General features: G+C 38.0%; 1 protein-coding gene across 1 annotated transcript in view; it reads right to left on the bottom strand.

Moving 5' to 3' along the window:
* The window catches only part of LOC110171266 (LIM domain and actin-binding protein 1-like), a 48334-nt gene extending 34889 nt beyond the window's left edge, over window positions 1-13445 (bottom strand). The window contains exons 1-2 of the mRNA XM_020936955.2: window positions 13338-13445; window positions 1597-1732 (exon numbers count right to left, since the gene is read on the bottom strand). Coding sequence (XP_020792614.2) covers window positions 1597-1712 — 116 coding nt within the window. The 5' untranslated portion in view covers window positions 1713-1732; window positions 13338-13445. The remainder of the gene's footprint in view (window positions 1-1596; window positions 1733-13337) is intronic.
* Window positions 13446-14056: the final 611 nt, after the last annotated feature.

Raw genomic sequence — 14056 nt, 5'->3', positions numbered from 1 at the left:
CTGCCTACTGTACATGTTTTAAATTGATGTTTGAATGGTATCAGCATCATCCTTGTGACAATCCATAATGGCTGATTTCTAACAAAAATCCACAAACGCTGAACCTTATGATTATTTGTTTGGGATTGGCTCCACAAACCCGCCATATTCATCTTATGGCTTAAAGTCTTTTCAATGGAGAATAATTAGATCTTTGGGGTTGCATAATGGCACTACTTTCTGAAGCCATTGTGAGGCTATTTCACATTTGTTTATTTATCCTTGCTTACTAAGACGTTGAACTTTGTGCCATTTTTTGTTTCATGTGGATAGACCCAATAATTACAAAGATATAAAGGGCCCACATTACAATATTTTGATCTTAAGAAGATGTAGACAGACTAATAAATCAGGATTACTCAAACGTTTGTGAATGAAACAAAACAAAGCTCACAAGAGTCTATTTTGCATAATATAGGATCTTCAACCATAAACCAGGTCAGCAAAACTGCAATCTGACAGTTAAGCAGCAAATTCCATCATATAATTCTGACCTGTCCTCCAGCTCAGGTTGAACTACAGGGACTGTAGAATGTGACAAAGTCATAACACAGATGAGGGCAAGAACCAGTTTTTCCTATTGATAACACTGTCCTTTACTATGAAATATCTAAATTGTAAACACACAAATGTTGAATCTGATGATTTCTTGTAGTGACTAGATCAAATAACTGACTAGATTAGCTATGGGCATTTGAGATGCTACAGCCTTTGTACACCATCTGTGGCACACATGTGGCAGGAGACCTTCCAGAGTTTTGAGGGAATAAACACAAGGGACTGTTGGATTGTGTGAAATGAACTGGAGACTGTGCAAGAGGCTGGTGAACGAGATAGCTATGAATATTTAAGATGCTACAAGCTTTTTAGACAATATGTGGCAGTAAATGTGGTAGAAGACCTTCCAGAGGAAACACTGGTTCCTCCCCGGACACTGCTGTGAAGTCTGGGCTGGAGGACACTTTTGGCTCTTCCTCTCCTCAAACCGCCCTGACACAGATCCACTGACCATCCCTGACCAGTCGTCCTGTTAAACTGCACTCAGACCTTTGACTGAGACACAAAGGTCACTGAGACGCACAGTGGAAATGTTGCTGCAGCAAACGTTGATCAGGATCAATTAAGTATCTCCCTCTCTCTTTTATACCAAACATCTGCAATTTAACAATATTAACTGTAGCTGCCTCTCATCTGCCTTAAATATTATTTGCCTAAAGAATGGTGTGATGTCCGAAAACCACCAACATTTTGGCATATTATATTCTATTACATTCTATTACATGTTGAATATTACGGTGGTCCAGGTAGGTTTGATAGTGGTCCATGGTCCACTAGTCTATGTGCTCTTATACTTGTTCTGATACAGCTCAAGATCATTCTAAAACTATTCAGGAAAGGTTAATTTCTGTCCTGTGAATGGGACTTTTTTTACTATTGATACCTGCTCAAATGAGTATCTAGTTTTGATAAGTTTTACTATCAATTAATATCTGATTTCCAATCCTTTTGACAGTTCTAATTTATATCTGCTGTGGTGTAGAGTGATGCGTTTCGTACTTGGAGAATCTCTCTGCGATGGCGCTGTTCTTGCCTTTGCCGCTCAGGGACAGCTCTTTGGCCGTGATCCGGAGCGACTGCGTGGCCCACGAACGCCGAAATCCACCGCTGTCCATCGCTCAGGCCAAACACAGCACTGCACAAAGACAGAGAGAGAGAGAGAGAGAGGTTAGAGGAGCTGTACCTGATTTTCCTGTCTTTAAAAGGTCCTATATGACTCTCGTGAGCTTTAAGCCATGTTAGAATATTACCTCATCACAAACATACCTGGAGTTTTGTGTTTCTTTTGTTTCATTCACTCACACATGTTTAAGTAATCCTTTATAATTAGTCTGTCTACATCTCCAAAGCTCAAAATGCTCCACCTTGAAATATTGCAGTATATTGTAAATTGTAGCTCCATTTTACCTTTTGTTTAGCAGAGATTAACAATTCCAGGGCTGAAATGCTCCAAATGATTTTGAAGGTGTATGAGGTTTAAAAACACAATGGAGCACTTCATGTATTACCGTATGACATCACAAGGTAGAACAGAGTGCTTTCAGTTTACAGATGTCTAAAGTTATTACTCTCTTATGTAATGCTATTTTTGAGCATCCGAATGATTCACTGTGATGAGTTCATGAACACTTTTCACAACTTTCAGAGGGTCACAGTAACATTAACAACAACTAGCATGCTAACTGTGCATTTCCTAATTATTGCACAGTAAAACGTTACAATCAGACGGTACACAGCAGACTTATTTTGACCTCAAGAACTGCTCGTACTGCTTGCACTGAGTCGGGACACACTGACATGAGGTACATGCAGAGGTATTGTTCAGGTAACTGGATCTGAACATTTCATTTCTTTATTTGTTTGAACCAGGTACAACAAAATTCAAAAACAATAACAAAAACTGGGATATGTACATGAACATATTTGGGACCTGGTGCTCAAAAGGAGTAGGATGAAGTTCAAAAAGGTATAGAGTCTTGCCCCAATTGTTTTACATAATCACATGGTTCACACTTTCTTTTTTTTTTTAACATCTTTGGAGTGCTTACTTGTCGTTATGCAGAAATATGCACACATATATACAAAAACATATCCACACATGCATACATACATATACATGTACACACACACACACATGTACACACACGTACATACATACATACATATACGCATCATACATATCCAGTACATATACTCAATATAAATGTTTATACACATATGCATAACACACATATACATACAAGCAGAAACATATTTTCATTTATTGTCATACAAACTAATAATAATGTTATCGTAGGCACAAAGTATATCGTTTATGATCGTACAAAATAAAGAGTAAGGAGAATGAAAAATTTAAGGATTTTTTTGTTTTCGTTTATGGTCGTACAAACAAATAATAGTAATGAAGTAGGCACAAAACGTTTATCGTTCATGATCATACCAAAATAAGCAGTAATGAGATTTTTTTTTTTAATTTAAGGATTTTCATTGTTTCTAGTCGGACAACCTAATATTAATGATAAAGAGGACACGAAATGTATTGTTTATGATCATACCAAGATAAAAAGTAAAAAAGTTCAAGAAAAGCAAGTGTTTAGTTAATAGTCGAGGTTTGGACAATGGAGCTAGTCTTCTACGTATTTCTGTAAGATTTGTTTTTTATATTGTTTTTTGAAGTGCACCGAGTTCGTACAAGTAGTAAGAACATAGTATTGCAAAAGGTGCACTATGGAACTTTCCTGGAAGAGGTTTTGCCACCTGAAATGTTCCACAGTATGGTGTATGGTAAACCTGTGTATCTTGCATTAATTCAGTCAATACTTTGCAGTGACATCATGCTCGGAGGGGTTCTACAAGTATGTCTATGGAGGAATGTTCAGCATTTACTTTTCATAATCAAAAACTGGGGCACCCCGGTTTGTTTTGGTTGATAATAATAAAATTGTGTAATGAGAGCGTAATTAAGAAAAAATGTTCTGCACTCTGCCCGTTCATGACTTATTTATGAATAACAAGTGAGTCAGTATAGTCACATTTTCTTTGTGTTTTGGTCGTTTTTAAGCAGCTTTTCTGTATTTTACCGAAACAAATGACAATGTATACCTCTCTTTACTATTGACAGGTAACAAATTGGTCAAAAATAGGGACACCAGGGACATTTCTTGTATAAAACTTGGACAAATTACTGGTTTTGGATAAATCTGGGACAGGGGACACAGGGCTCAAAACTGGGACTGTCCTGTGTAAATAGACACATCTGGTCACCCTGAGTAAACACTGTCCAAAAAGATTTAAGATCATTTGAAAGCTCATGAAGGAAACAAAAAATGAATTTAAACAGCACATTTTCAGGAGAGAATGATCAACGCAAGTGTCCATGGTCCTGTTTAGGAGTTAGACTTTCAACAAAAAGGTGAGTGTGACTAACTGAAAAACTGTTGGGTAACGCTGCTACTTTGTGACTGTAATGTAACATGTGAGAGACTTGTTGAACAGCACACATCAGTAGTAGTTCCACTTCTTCCACAACTCTTTATGGATAGACTGTGTAAACGCTCAGATTAAAGTCTAACAGAGCTTCAGACAGAGCAGAGCCTACAGTTAGCCTCACACCCTAGTAAATGTGGATGAGCTCAGCAGCAAAGTATCACTCACCGTTGTTTGCATTGCTACAACACAGATCTAATCTGAAACTTGGCCTGGTGGCGCCTCTTGCTCTTCTTCATGGCGATGGATAAAGTGAATGCCATATAATTTCAAGCTGAGCAATAATTTCTCCGTGGGGACGAGCAGGTTCCTGAGTCCTACAGAAAAGTTTACGGACTATTACTGGGGGAAAAAAAATGCTCAAGATGTCAATATTTTTGTTGTTGCCATGACAATATTCTGCTTCCTGTACTACCATCATTTCCTTATTGCTGTGTTTTTTTCGTCCCCGGTATGGCTGGAGGTTTGTGGTTGTTATATTTACTGATCGAGATACTGTATGAAATGATAAGGCCCAGTCTAAATATTTGTGTTAAGGTTATCATGTCAGTGGAACAAGTCAGGGATAGATAAAGGGTTAGATTATCACAGGAAATAAACTTCTTAGCCAACGACACAAAACAAGTATGGTGGGTATTGGGAAATACTTTTACTTTAACATTTACTCAAGTCACTGTTCCATTGTACTTCTGAGTAGTTTTCAGACACCATGTTGTAGTAACTCTTCCCACTGTGAGTAAGTCAAGTGACAAGAGTTTTATGTGGACAATATGAAATGATGAACATTTGTGTTTCGTGTACGGCTCCTTAAGATGTGATCTTGTTATTCTCATGTTTACAGTCTATCTTTTTTCTTAATTAAAGGTTCATTGTGTAACTTTTCTGGTGGAGGTTCTGCAAGTGCTTTCCTCCGTGAAGATGTTATCACTTTTATCTGGAATGTTTCACAGTATGGCATTAAACCTTTCTATCTTCATGGAGACTAAATCAGACCAAGTTAGAGATCAGATCTCTGGAGAGGCAGGTATTTTTGAGCTACCTTTTGAAACCACCTGTAATTGAATAAATGCAAGATAGAGCTGTTTAATGTAGGGCTGAACAATTTTAAGAAAAAAAATTGAATTGTGATTTTTCTGGCAGATATTGCGATTTTGATTTCATCCACGATTTTTTTTTTCAAATCAAGTTTCAGTGCACATGAACATTTGCAAAGAACACAGAAACTTACATCATACCAAGTCCTGCACCGGCGATTTGACGCTGGACCGTCGCACACATTTGTTTACATTTTACAGAAACGAAATTTAAAACCACTATTTGACTAGTGTGCATAAACAATAAGCACTGAAAAAAAAAAAAAAAAAACAGCTCGCTCCTTGTGTGCTAATGCAGTTCAGCTTCTGTCGGACTAAAGGACACAACTCAGTGGAATATGAGTGTTCTTTCTGTGACAGAGGATGTGCTGATGATGGTGAGTCTGTTTGTGTTTCTATTGCGCTGGAGATGGTTCATGTGAAACTTTACATGAACACAAAGTTTAAATCCTCGCCTCCTAGTGCAGTGGTGGTGAATTACTTGGCGGCGCATAGACCTCAACCTCAATTCATAAATCAAAATGACAGCAACAAGACGACGCAGTGTGCAATGAGTCGATGCAGAACTAAACTTTGCCCTTAAAACTGAGCTTTAAGAGCACTGCAAAAAACGTGGCTTTGACACTCCTAACATCTTATTGTCTGACATAACGATTTTCAGTCCAAAACAATAGTTTGTTCAGCCCTAGTTTAATGTCACACTGTGGATCGTTCCAGGTAGAGAAATGAACCTCCACCAGAAAAGCTACACGATGCACCATTAATGTCTTGTCCTTCCAATTAAAAGGACTTACAATTATGAATTACTTCCTGACAGTTACTTTTACAATGAGTTGAGTAGCTAATTGCATCGTGATTTGATTTGTGCTTAAAGTTTGAATAGTTCTTAATAGAATTGACAAAAACAGTGAAATCTGAGCTAATACTAGAATGACATTTCAGTTTGTACAGATCAAAACTACAGAATTAGCCATTTTTATGCAGAAATAGAAGGGGATATTTTATTGTTTGTAGAGGAAATTGAAATTATGATACTTGAAGAATTACAGCTTTTCAAATCACGATTCAACTGCGATTCATCTTGCAGTTCTAAATGTGTCACAGTGACGGGCCTGGTCGTTAAAAAAAAAAAAAAAAAAAAACTCCCCTTGTGTAATTGTGGTGGCTTTTTCACCTCGGATGCGTAACAAAAATGTAAGTGCATGTTGCTAACGCACAAACAGAGCAGAGGTTCAGAGGAGCGAGTTGAGACTTGTGGCTGGGAGATGAGGACATAACCGACAAAACAACTAATCCACATTTTCGGCGCGTGAGACCATCGTTGTTCGCAGAATGTTTTTCCTCGGGGGACACTTTGAGACGCCAAGAGACAAGACGGATATTACCAAGACAAATCACTGTTTCATATGAGCTGACACAAGCAGCGCACACATTTAACCCGTTCACCACAAATCACCACAAATCTGACTGATTGAACTATCTTAAAAACTGCAGAACTGTGTCGTTTTTTTGGTGGATGTTCAGCGCCAGCTTGTCTCCATGGAGATGTTATTGATTTGCCTGAAATGTTACACAGTGTGGCATTACCTCACTGTATTCATCAAAGCTGTATTACAGACACGTAGTCCAGAATTAAAAGACACACTGTTATCTAGGGATGCAGCTTTTTCAGTTCCAATACCGATATCAATAATTTGCATTTAGGTATTCCCACCGCTCCTAAAATTGCATTACTTCCTTAAAACACAATTAAAAGGTTGTATAGAGTATTTTCCAAGGAAAAAGAATTACAGTGACCGTTTGTCTTTCTTCAAATGTTGCGCATGCGTGACACCCCCCTCCTCTACAACTCCCTAAGTAGAAACGTCACCTCCCGCCTCCTCCTTACAAAATCATGCTTATTTACAGTCGGTGCATGTTCAGAATCGCTGCACAAAATTACTGTTGAAGTTTCCTGTCCAGAAGTAATTTAACGACCAACGCGTCAGTCTTTAGACTCTTCATCTGCTTCAGTCACGGCATCGCTGGAAGGAAGCTCCAAGAATCGCCTTAATTTGGCTTCGCTCCTTTTCCCTTTCTCTTCTTCTTTCAACGACCTCAAAAACTGACTTTCTTCGGCGTTGGTGGATTCTTGTCTGCCATTACCAACAAACTGTTCTAACTGCGAGGAAGCTACAGCTCGAAAAAGCCGCTAAGAACGTCTGTGTTGGTTGGGTAAATGGCGTCTTGCGTGAGGGGCGTACGTAAACCATGTAATCCCAGTTACGCTAGAAACGTAGGGAGTTTGATTGACAACCTAACAACCAATAGATAATGAGATAGCATTGTTATCTATTGGTTAATGTTTAGTCGGTCCCATCACATCATTTTTTTTTTTTTTTTTGTCATCATAATTACAAGGCTGCTGCATGTCTATAATGCTAGTTTGAACTTTCATTGACAATTTGAAACTAAAAAAGAAATCCTCCATACAACCTTTCACTTATTACACAAGAGATCTAATTATGTTATGTAACTGTTTTATATCCTTCACATCACTGCTGCAGAGCTTTGTATGAATAAAACATCAACAATCAATCTAATTACATCCAGTTAAAGACCCAATCACAATATTGTTTTAACTGGTACCATGGAACCGATACTCGATCCAGTATTTTTTTCACTATGGTAAAATGGTAAAAGGTTACAGTTTCATACAGCTCTTTTCCACCTTCATTGTACTCAAAGCTGTGTACATCAAGGAACCACTCACCCATTCACACACACCATTCATACGCAGACACTGAGGGCAAGGTGAGTGAAGTGTCTTGCCCAAGGACAGTATTCAAAATGTCACATCCATAATCACAGACAGACACTGAAGGCAAAGGGGGTCAAGTGTCTTCTTGCCCAAGGACACAACGACAACACACGGGATTTGAACTGCTGCCCATTGGACTGGCAGACGGACGCTCTACCAAGTGAGTTACTGTCGCCGATATTCTTCACCAGTCTGTGCATCCCCGCTTCTATCTGGCATGTACTCGGTTAGACATTTTATTGCCAAAACTGCCCTGTAGCTGCAGCTGTTTACTGTTTACTTGAAGGTGCGTTGTGTAACTTCTCTGGTGGAGGGTCCGTCAAATGTTTTTCTCCATGGAGATGTTATTGCTTTGTCTGGAATGTTTCAGACTTAAACTTACACTTAGACAAACTTTATTGATCTCCAAGAGAAATTATTTTAATTTAATTTAATTTAATGGTATTACCAGCAAACCTTTCTATCTTCATGGAGACCAAACCAGACCCAGTTACAGGTAAGATCTGTGGCCCACAGTCAGAATTAGGGATGGGCATTCGATGAAATTTTATTAATTGATTGTTGGGAGAATTAACGATCAATTTTCGATTAATCATTAACGTTTTAATATAAAAAGTATCATCATTATTATTACTATTACTAATCTGCATAAATAAACTCAATTTTACAACATATAAAGCATAACCACTGTAGAGCCACATCAGCCCCTTTGACATTATAACATGTTTAATGCAGGTTTGCGCAAGTCTTAGAAATGAAAGATGGATAGATGTTCTTTCTGTGACAGAGGGATGTTGATGATGATGATAATGATGATGAGTGTGTTCTGTGTGTGTTGGAGATGGTTCATGTTTTTAGAGATCATACATGTGTAGGTTCAGTGCAGCTCTTTATGTTGCAGTAACCGAGATACTGCGTGTACATGCACCAAGATGAAACCGGGATACAGATGTACATGTAAACAATCAGGTCACGTGCTAGAGCCAAAATGTGGGACTATGAAGCTGAAACGCCAGTGTTTGCTCTGTCAGATGCAGCTTTGTATCTACGCACAGAAACCTACATTCGGTTTGTCGATTAGAAATGAACATAATCGACGAAATTCTTAATGACGAATTAGAGATTAGTCGACTAATCATGCCCATCCCTAGTCAGAATACCTGTTTTTCTAGCCATTTTTGAGCTGTAAAACCTCCTCCAGTTGAGTAAGTGTATGGTAGAGCTGTTTATTGTCATACTTTGGAACATTCCAGGCAGAGCAATGACATATCCATAGAAATAAGCAGGTGACGGACCTCCAACCAAAAAGTTACATAGTTGGCCTTTAGTCTAGAGTACATTTTATCCACATTTGCTCGTCTTTGGCTATTTCTCAGTTTGACCTAGTTTAGCCGTAGTTCAGCGAATAGTCCAGTTCAAGTCCTGGTTTAGATCTGGTGGTATAAAATCTTATCATTGGTGGCAGAGTTTTTTAAAGTCACTGCAGCAAAGTAGATTTCTAGCCTCAGGAAAGAGCAGTTAACTCTATGATCTTTACCGATCATGGATACAAATCAAACATAAAGTAAAAGTAAAGTATAGAGTGTCCGCTTGTTGCGCAGCTTGTTATGAACGTTACGTAACAAATGACAAACCTCACCGTGACGCACTACTTCTCGATCGTGAATGTCTCTTTGTGCAGACGCAGCCTTATCTGGACGCTGAATCACCCTGAAACATAGAGGGTTCCACCTGCTATAGCCTGTTCCACTCATTACATCATCACGTGGAGCTCTGAGTGACAGACCGACCTGAGACTTTGGACCCATTACGACACTGTTTTCTGTCTGTGAATGCGCCAGAGCACATAAGACAATTGAAAGTAACATTAAAGAGCTGCAGGATTTAGAATATTGTCACTAGCGCAGAAGGCCTTTCATCGATTCATTGACGGAGCCTTAGTTTTCTATTTATTTCATTTAGATTATAAGGGTTTATATGAGACAACAGCAGAAAGGAGACGTTAGTTAATGAATGAGTGAGTGAGTGAGTTAGTTAGTTAGTTCGTTAGTTAACTTAAGATTTGGTATTTTTTGGTATTCATAAAAAGGCATATTAATAATAAAAATGAGTTTAATCTGTCTTTATATAAATCTACCATTCCTGAAATTCCCTCACCGAAATGCACGGGATTCTTGTATTAGATTAGCAGTTAAGATTTCTGCCTTCTTGTTATGCTTCTTAAAGTGTTTTAATCGTGCACACAGAGTCTTATGAAAAAACACAAATCACAAATGAAATTGTAACCAAATTGCTAGTCAGAAAAGAATGCAATTAGATAATATTCCAAAATTGTTCAGTCTTAGTAGACAGTTAGGCCTGTAGTCGACTAAAAAAAATTCTTGGTCGACTAAAGCCTTGTCCTGTCGATCGATTGGTAGACTAAAAAGGGGGCGTGACAAAAGCTCTCAAAATTATTGCATGTCTCTGTGTGTCTGACCCAAACTGCACTCACAACCTGCACAGGAGTTCATACAAAAACAATTAATTATGTAAAAAAAAAGGACTAGGTAACAGTGTTTCTTTTTTTGTTTTTTTTTAACACAAGGAGAGGATCATTTGTTGTTTTTCCATCTTTGAAGCACTCAAAGCACTTTACATCAAGGAACCACTCACCCATTCAGTCAGTGGATCTGACAGTTCAACCAATAATGTGTATGTCTAGAGCAAGATTCAAACTGTCAACCTTCGGCTCAGTGGATGAACCCTCTACCAACTGAGCTACTGCGGCTTAATAACTCCAAACCTTCTGATCTGTTGATTGTTCAAACACTGTGGCTCAAAACAATACATCAACATTGTTCTTTACTGCAAAAACAACTTTGATTTAACGTTTTAAAATGTAAATAGTACATTGACATTATACAAATATTAAAATATCCCTTATAGATCATCATGCAAAAAGAAAAAAACTACATAAAACTTGCCTAATTCAAAGGTCATTGTCCTAGTAAGAAAGTCCTAGTAAGAAAGTCCTAGTAAGAAAGCGGAGTGTGCGTGAGTGATGGTGGTGGTCTGACGGGCCGATGGTGCAGATTGGCAGCCACGCTTCTATCAGTCTGCCCAGGTCAGCTGTGGCTACAATAGAAGCTTACTACCACCCCATGAGTGTGGAGTGAATGAACAACAAGAAAAAAGCAAAAAAAAACTGTAAAGCGCTTTGTGTGTCTTGAAAGGTGCTCTATAAATGCAATGATTAATTAATTTAATTAATTCATATTGAGGCAAAACAAAATGTAAACATAACTAAGTAGCCTGTTCATTATGTATTTGCAATTTAGTTGAAACATTTCTTGTGCATTATTTTCAGTTAAAAATGGATCTATGATAACCTATTATCTCTGAGATGATGTCTCACCTCTACAGACTGCAGATTGGAAGCAAATTACTGTTGTCATGGCACTACTATTTCAGACTCTATTTTGAAAGAACAGACTCAATATTTAATAATAATTCTGATACCACGATCATAATAAAAACAGTCTTTCTTCTTGAGACAATAACATTAAACAATAGTAATCTACATTTTTTTCTATTCCCATGTGGTCTTGTATGCGTGTAAACCTCAGTGGTGCAGGTAGGTTCCATAGTAGTCCATGGGCGTATATTAGTCTAAGTGCTCTTATACTTGTTCTGATACAACTCAAGATCATTCTAAAGGTTCATTTCTGCTCTGTGAATGCCACTCTTTTAGCATCGATACCTGCTCAAATGAGTATCTACTGTACTAGTATGGATTAGTATCTGATTTTCGTTACTTCGATATTACTTGCCCTATAGCAGCACAAAAAAAAACCAAAAAAAAAACCATTACAATACAATTCCCCAGAGGGACAACAATCTTTTTTATGGCACAATAATTTTCCATAACTCTATTCCATATTGCCTTAAGGTTGTCCAGTAGTTTTTGGTTACACTGTAAACCAGGTGCAGAGTTAATGGTCATGGAGTGTAGTAAATACAGGTCAAGTCATGCAGAAAGTTGCTAGTCCAGCTATTTTGCATGTCTTTCGACTGTCAAAGAGACCCGAGCCAAAAGTGAAACTACAACATAAACTGGTCTAGGTAGACTACAGCAATAAGAGTAAAAGATCACATAAATAAAATAAAAATCGAAATATATTTAAGAAGCACAAAATAGGCCCACAAAGTATTACCAACTAGACTATAATCAGGGAGATGTCTTAATTACAAGCAGAGGGTGGGGTCAAAGCAAGATGACCTAGTTACTCCATATTACTAATAGGCTATTTGCGTTTCTTCTTTACATCCTAAGTGTTACGATTTTTTTCATTAAGTAACCAAATCATCTTACCATTTGGTTCCATTTGAAGCAAAAGTGATGCAATAGCAAATTAACTTTATAAGATAAAGTTTTATATTCATTATGTTATTATGGCTTTGGTTTTCAACTTTGTACCTATGCTATGAAGTTAGAATGAAATAAAAGACTTATAACAATTTTATGTTATCATAGTGTGGACAGATTTTAAAAAAAAACAAAACAAAACAAAAACTGGTCCATCCCTTGTGTGGGTTGGCTGGTAATAATAAAATTGTGAAAGGAGTGCGCAATTAAGGAAAATTGTTATGTACATAGCACTAATGTGAGTCAGGATAGTCACATTTTGTGTTTTGGTCATTTTTAAGCAGATTTTTTGTATTTTACCTGAACAAATGGCAATGTATGACTCTCTGAAATGTATGGCAGGGATCAGACTGGTCAAAAATAGAGACACCTGGGATATTTCTTGTATTAAACTAGGACAAATCATTGGTTTTAGATAAATCTGCTGGGACAGGGGACACAAGGCTCAAAACTGGGACTGTCCCGGGTAAATAGGGATGTCTGATCACCTTAAGTTTGAGTAGCTTGGAGAAGTTGCATTGTGCAACATTTCTCTGTGTGTATACTTTCTAGGCACTGGCGTTCAGATTGACGTAACGTAAGGAACAAACAAAACTACTATTCATAAACCTTCAAGTGTCTTCAAAGAAATGTAATTACAGGTATGCAGCAGGTACACCCCGTTTGCGCCTAAAAGCTAAGGGTGGAGAGCAAATGCCTGTGAAATTTTAAACAAAATTAAATTAATGTCCTGCTTAATTTCAGCGTTTTTCGACAGGTGGCTGCTAGCTGCCGGAGGACAAACTGCAACTGCTAGCGCGACGTCGCCCTTTTTATAAAGTCAGTTAAAACCCACGTGCGCTTCACGTTCACGACAGTACGTACACGAACCGACCCGACGTAAAACGATACTTTAACGCTGATTTAATGAGTTTATCGATATAAAAAGTGGAAGTTTCAGCTGGAGACTCACCTGTACAAAATTCCGCGGAGTCGGAGCTGGAGCGAAACCTGCGGGACACCTGACACTGGGCTAGGAGCGTCTGTCCCGGTGTGAGCAGAGGAGCAGGGCGGAGGGAGGAGCAGGGACACCGGGATTGGACAGGCTCCGGTCACCTGGATGTGTCAGCCAATCAGAGCGCGAATCACTCAGCCGTACCTGTCCACTAGCACCCAATGTGAACAAGTGTGTAACTAATGACAAATAATAATGTCCCCCTGGGCAAATTCTCTTCTATGGATAAGTTTAGAGTAACAAAGAATACTTAAACCGCAGCAGGCTATGTAACTTTTTCTTTCTTTTTTTTTTTTTTTTTTTTTTTTTTTGGCTGTGTTTATTGCACTGACAAACTTCAAAAACATGCATCCTTACCTGATTGCATCCTCACAAACCTGACTCCGGAAAGAGGTTCTCCTTTGCATGTTTCGATGGAAATGCACCAATCTTCCACAGTATGGCATTACACATATATATCTCCATGGTATTAGCTTTTCTATTTCCATGGAATCATGCAGGTGAAGTACCTTTGAAATAAAGAAAACCATTATTTGTGCCACACTTGTAAATTTTGTCATCAGGTCAATTCGAGTAGAAGACAATAGTGATTTTCTATTTATTTATCTACTTGTATGTATTATAAGGATTTATTTATTAAGCTATTTAGAATATAAAGTGAATGAATCCAGCAAAGG

Source organism: Boleophthalmus pectinirostris, unplaced genomic scaffold, assembly GCF_026225935.1.
Source record: "Boleophthalmus pectinirostris isolate CB_2022bp ecotype Guang Dong unplaced genomic scaffold, ASM2622593v1 HiC_scaffold_3, whole genome shotgun sequence".
Lineage (NCBI taxonomy): Eukaryota > Metazoa > Chordata > Actinopteri > Gobiiformes > Gobiidae > Boleophthalmus > Boleophthalmus pectinirostris.
Note: the sequence above shows the minus strand (reverse complement) of the source record. Positions and strands in the feature narration are given on the sequence as shown.